This window comes from Micromesistius poutassou (assembly GCF_964030765.1).
Source record: "Micromesistius poutassou genome assembly, chromosome: 10".
NCBI lineage: Eukaryota > Metazoa > Chordata > Actinopteri > Gadiformes > Gadidae > Micromesistius > Micromesistius poutassou.
In genome coordinates this window covers 9163643-9170247 of record NC_140280.1, presented here as the reverse complement: position 1 = coordinate 9170247, position 6605 = coordinate 9163643, and the positions used below count along the sequence as shown (strand labels likewise).

The following is a 6605-nucleotide window of genomic DNA, read 5'->3' as shown; positions in this document are numbered from 1 at the left end:
GGTCCAGTCTGGCTCTGAGGTGGAGGTCAGTGGTGGTGTTGGGTGGAGGTCCAGTCTAGCTCTGAGGTGGAGGTCCAGTTTGGCTCTGAGGTGGAGGTCCAGTCTGGCTCTGAGGTGGGGGTACAGTCTGAGGTAACCCGCTCCATTCAGAGGATCAACTCATCTGTCTAATGGCTCATGCGTGTCTTGTGTTTGTGTGACTGCATTGTTTTAAAAAACCAACATGTTCAACTAGTCCTAGCTAGGCGACAGAACTCTCTCTATCTGTAATGTTTTGTGGCTGTCAGGGAAGGAATAAAAGCTTCTGTCGCTATGACAACTCCATGACAACGGAACCGTGTCTTTATGGTGGATCATTTATATGTAACCTTTATAGTGTGTAAAATTACCTTAACCTCCATCAGCATGCATAAAAAGATACACACACAGACACAAACACACGTTCAGACTCACACATTGCAAACCCACCTACACACTGGAACACACACACACGACACACACAGCTGTTTCTACATATGGATGAACATTGACACGTTAAGTGATAAAATAGATGGCGTCTGTTGAGACAAACCTTTATTGTCTTTTGACTCACAAACAAACATTTGTATGTACATAACCCATCCAAAAGGCACGTCCAGGAATAAAATAAAGATTTCAAATCTTATCAGAAAATATTTGTCATTTTAAAACCGTATCATAAATAATAAATGTGAGACAATTATACACCGCAAAATAAAAATAGAATACAAATAAATATTTCAAAAATAACCTGGTCTAGTGAGCCACTGTAGGAATGTTTTAAAGGTTATTATTGCTTTGAGTTCGGGTCAAGGTAAACCTTGACAAAACTAAAAATGACTATGTATGGAAGATTTGGATTTAGATTGAAACTCTGATAGTTAATTGACATGAAATATCAAAATAATGCTATTAGTCGATGTGTTGCCTAGAGCAAGAGCTGCCTTAAAGAGACACCCTGAGGAGTTGAATAGTTTGATGTCCCTGAATAACTGACATTAGCAAATGAGATGGTTGGCAGAAGTCGTTTGCAGCTTCCCTAAAATGATTCCACACGATTCCTCCTTGTTGCGTGTGGAAGTCCCCTGAACCTTTTAGCAGACAGACCCTGAGCCACGGATCAAAACAGGCAAACAGACGGCTTCTCTTAAAAAGATAAACACTCTCCTCCACAGACTTTAAATGGCGCTAGTTAGTTTTAAAGAGCAAAGGAGAAGCAATCATGCGATCCCCTTTTTCGGAAAGGCTCCAAATATGAGTTTTGAAATGAGGCTTCTTTTTTCAATGTGGAGACATTGTTGTGAATGCATTTCAAAAGGACCCTGCTGGCCGTAAGTCCTTCCCACGGCCGGGGGTCTACGTTCTCTAGAGGGTCTGAACGTGGGAGGCACAGTGATGTGACGTCTCTGGGAAGAGACAGGAAGGCTACAGGTAAAAGACACAGCATCTGTTGCATTAGGAACATTTCCCGACAGTCCACTCATTCCATGTCTCCATGTCGTTCCCCCGGTGAGCGAGCTAGGCGTGGAAACAGAGATCCCACAGTGGTGTAATGACGCACATCCTGCAACAAATGGATATGTAATATCCATTATGGGATGGATATTAATTTTTTTTAATGTAGTTCATTCATGGGAAGGAAGCAGTCCATGAGTGGACTTGATTAAAGCAAAGCATTGTTGTCGTGGTGAACGGGCATTTGAGTTCCGAGCAAGGTTCCCATCGATTCCCAATGATTCCCTTTTACAATACTGCAGATTGTATTGAACCGACTAATTCACAGACACAGACACACACGCACACACGCACACGCACACACACACACACACACACACACACACGCACACGCTACGACAGATGGTACATGTAGCCCAGGGGGGCCGAGTACAGTCCCAGGGGGGCGAGGGGCCACAGTGCTCTGTGGGGGCCCTGGTGGTGCCCGTGGTGGTAGGCCGAGTGCGTGTGAGCGTGTCCGTACAGCGACACAGCCCCCAGGGGCAGGGACAGCCTGAAGCCGGGGTGCAGGGCCCCCGCCGTGCTCGCCGCCACCACCGCCGCCGTCTTGGCGTCTGCGGCCATTTTGAGTTTCTCCAGCTCGGCCTCCTGCAGCCGCTTGGCCTTGGCGCGGCGGTTCTGGAACCAGATCTTCACCTGGGTCTCGGTGAGCATCAGCGAGGACGAGAACTCGGCGCGCTCGGCGATGGACAGGTACTGCTTCTGCCGGAAGCGGCGCTCCAGCGCCAGCAGCTGGGCGGTGGTGAAGGGGGTCCGCGGCTTACGGTTGGTCTTGTGTTTCCTCAGCGGGCAGCTGTGGCTCACCAGACCTGGGGGGTGGGGGGAGGGGGGCAAACCAGTTAGGACCCCCGTTCAAAATGGAAGGATAGATAGATAACACTATGGACATAGAATTAAAAACAAGGTTTGATGTTTTTTGTTTCATTTTTTGTATTTATCTGACGTAAAAACATTATAGGCCTATGAAGAAAGGTTTTGACTTTTCAAATTAGAGAAACCCACAAGCCAGTAAAACGAGGTTTGATATTAATTCATTTTCTAATGTATCTGACATTAAAACATTAAACAAGGAAAGTTTGGACTTTTTAAATAAAAAAAAAACAAGCCAGGACTCAACAAAACAATAATTAAAATGTATCAATCTACATAGAAAGTAACTGAAATTCAAACTCAAAACTCAAGAAAGAAACTATTTGAATACTGGGCTCTTGAATCAAGAGCATGGGCAGGGCATCTATATTTTTTTTACCAGACACTTCTTTTTACCAGACACTCTCTACCATAACTCTTACACAACCACAATAAAAACCTTGCATTTGTTTATGTATGTGTATGTAAAGCAACATTCGATTGTACCAGATTGACCTTTATGAGCACAGGCCGTAGTTAGGATAACCTGAATACTCTTACTTCACTAAGCCTCCACCTGACCTACTAACAACATGTTTGGGGCTGTGCTCCTTAAGGAGATGAGAAGGAACCCTCATATCTCCTTACAACCACTTATCGTTCGCGACGAAAAGTCCCAAAAGTGGTGGTAGGCTGGTAGCTATGGACTACTTACCGGTGTGGGACGAGAAAGCGCCGTTTATGATCCAAGGTGCGCAGTCGTCTGACTCGGACGCCTCGGACTTCACCGGAGACGTCGGGACAGACACGAAGTGCTTTGGGTTGCCCTCGGCCGGACCGTAGTGTTCCCCGCACAGGGAGTAGGAAGAGCTTCGGCCCGTGTGGAGCAAGTCCGTCGGCGACGGTCCATCCCCGTGTTTCCCGCCGGTGAGCCCGGCGCAGTGGGGGGGACTTCGGCGCGTCCTGCTGCCGGACATCAGCGCCTCCACGCTGAACGGATGGCGACTCAGCACTGGACTTTTACTCTCCCCCATCGTCCTCTCTGTCGAGTCCAGTCGTGTGTCTTCAGGAGAGCCAAGCTCCTCGCCGCCCCTCGCATTGACACGGGAGCCCATTTGAGAGTCCGCAGAAATAAAAGTTAAAAGATCGAATAAAAAACACACAAAAAAAAGTTCCAATCCAGTAACGCAAATTAAAGCCAGCGGCCAAGTTAAGCGATGGCTCCGAAAATAGTCGGGTGACCGTCCTCCTCCTGGGTTGGCTGTGAAGTCAAATGGGCGACCGGTGCTGTCAAGTGCGCGTACTCAGGGAACAGGTCAACGGTGACCAATCACTGCCGTCCTGAAATGTTGTCGGAGGTACGGAGAGCTCTCCTGCTGTGTGTTTCCCTCTGCACTCCGATTGGCTTCCCGAAGCGCACAAGACTTTGGAGAGCAATGGTCGAATGTCAAACTCCACCGCTGAAAATAGTTCAGGGCAGGCTGCAGCCTCACGAGGCAGCAGGCTGTGAGTAAACACATATAGTATACAAGAGATGATGAACGGCAGAACCACCTCTTTCTTTCTTTCTTTCTTTCTTTCTTTCTTTCAAAGAAACGTTTCTTGGAGACAGCACAGTTCAATAAATGTATTTGCCGTTGCCGGCCTTCAACCAAGTTTTAAAAGCAACAAATGATCTGTCTTCCTTGAATGTCACTCTATTATAGGCTATCTATTTAATTTCAAATGACAAGGTCTTGTCACCCTCATGTCGCCTGTTGGGCCTTTTAGATCAAGCTGCGTTGTGAGCATGTGGTGAGCATATAGTTACTTTATATTACTTTTTGGTTGTAACAAGTAACATAACATGTTAGTTGAGCAATCCGTTACAGTTAAAACCCTCCACTCATGTTCACTGTTTCTGACTGTTTTCCTGCTTTTTGGCAGGGTGGGAACTGCCCATTTTTAGCACAGCTAGCCAGATGCTATTTCCGAACAGAATCTCAGAATATCGACTTTGAACTCAGAACTCAAAATAAATAGGCCTACACGTGTGATAATTTTTTTGGAGTTCTGATTTTAAAGTCAAAATTCTGACATTGAAATCTGAATTCTGAGAATAAAGTCCATTTTCTGAGATTAAAATCTGAATTCTTACTTTATTCTCAGAATTCTGACTTTCTTCTCAGATTTCGGTCTTTCATCTAAGAATTCAGATTTTCATCTCAGCACTCTGGCTTTAAACTCAGAACTAAAAAATAAATACACATCTGATTATGTTTTATGAGTTATTCTAATCTCAGAATTCAGACTTTAAAGTCAGAATTCTGAGATTAAAGTCAGAATTCTTAATTTATTCTCAGAACTCTTTTTATTCTGACTTTAAAGTCAGATTTCTGATTTAAAAGTCAGAACTCCAAAAAAATAATTTAAAAAATAAAAAACATTTTTTTTTCAATGTTCCAATATTTCATCGAGGCATTGAAAAGATCAGATGTTTTTGAGTCAAACTACAAAAAAAAAAGTTTAAAGAATTTTGCTAATAATCTGTTTACCCATAATCTAATCTGTTTATCCACCTTGACTACTTTGGATCATAGCAAGCATTTTTTTTTAACTGACATGTAAATTGCTATGATTTGAGGACATTTGTATCTGCTTATTTAAAGCTATAAAGTTTATAATTGTAAAGCAAAAGCTGTGAATGGTTAACAATTGGAACTCTATTGACATTAGCGCACATTGACTCTATTGTGCATCAATTTATAACTCGTCATCTATGTCATCTATGTAACAATGTCATCTATTATATGGATTTTACTTTTAGCCAAAATGCTTACTGAACATGTAAATCTGTCAATAAGTCAACTGTTAAACGCTGTATAGTTCTCAGGCTTTTTTTGAAAGGTAAGACTGGAAGGAGTGTGTATGGTAGTGGCTGCCTTTGTAAAATAAGAAAAGTGAATGATAAAGTTGCCTTCTTGGTTCTGTTTACGAAGCTTCCTTGTTGTTGTTCTATAATCATTACAAATTATGGTGCAACTCATAACCCCTCGGACACAGTTGCATTGTGTATTGTATATTGATTGTATAACACAGACTTCCATTTGACTTCTGTATTCCACTCATATCGGTGTATAGCACCACTATTGCTCTAGATGTGTTGCCCATTGTAGATACGTATGTGATTAGAGGAGTACAAAGTAAGTCCCTGTTATCCAATGCTAACTCTCTGAATTAAATACTTAATTGGCGTCTTTGTGTGTCGCTACTCTGCTTCACCATTTCCATCTCTTTTCACCGATGTGTTTAATTGACGTTTATCAAGCTAATGATGTCATTCCTTTTCATAAGAAAAGAACACAATCATATAAATAGATAAACTAACGAAACAAAGAGCAGTTTGGGGAACAGTCTTCTGCACAAGGTAGTTTCCCATGAGCGTCACTAGGTAGTGGCGCTGGTGGCTGCGTGAGGACTGCAGACGGCCTTATTTATGTGGGGCTGTTCCACAGACAATGGGAGGTTTGCAGAGGCGCCAGGGAGCGGCCAGATGAAAGGACTGACTCCTCGGGGAAGAAACTGTTGCCTCTTTCTGACGTTCCGCTCTCTCGCTCTCTATCCGTCCCGCCCACTCTGCTGCTGCTGCTGCTTTCGGCCTCTCTCTGTCCCTCTCTCTCCCTCTCTGCTGCTCTCTCTCTCTCTCCCCCCTCCCCCCTCTGTCTCCCTGTGGTTATGTCCCCTCCATTTGCCCTCCGGCACCTTGTCAGTCCCTGTTCAGGAAGTTCAGTGGAAGGTTTCTGGCTGAGTGTTCCTGGTGTGTCCTCTGCTTATACCTTTCTTTCATTCTTCTTAACACCAGCCTTCCTTCCACGCTTTTATATCCATCTATCCCTGGTTGAAAAGAGTAAATTGCTGAGGCAGACCTCACATTTGGTCAGCGCTGGTTCCAGGTCTGTAGTGCATACAAAGAAGAAGTTTATTTTCTCTTCTTTTGGAGGATCGTGAGCTGGCCCTGATGAGCTGAGAGATGTAGTGGGCACATGACACAAGTAGACCACAGATTTACTCTGGTTCCGAACCATTTAGTACTTTGGAAACTATTAGGGATATTTTGACCTCAATTCTTTGGCCAACATGAAGCCAGTGCAGTTATCTTAACATGTTGTAACTTGCTTGGATATCTTAATGAGCTCCGAACAATGTACAGAGAATCAGGTCCGGTCAATGTCTGGAGTTTCCCT

General features: G+C 44.0%; 1 protein-coding gene across 1 annotated transcript; it reads right to left on the bottom strand.

The window, feature by feature from the left end:
- Positions 1-1866: 1866 nt before the first annotated feature.
- On the bottom strand, positions 1867-3497 carry LOC311354959 (homeobox protein MSH-D-like; the record flags this gene model as incomplete). Its single annotated transcript, XM_084474819.1, has 2 exons — positions 1867-2342; positions 3098-3497. The coding sequence occupies 2 exons, from the start codon at positions 3495-3497 to the stop codon at positions 1867-1869; spliced, it is 876 nt and encodes a 291-aa protein (XP_084330945.1).
- Between the last annotated feature and the right edge of the window lie 3108 nt (positions 3498-6605).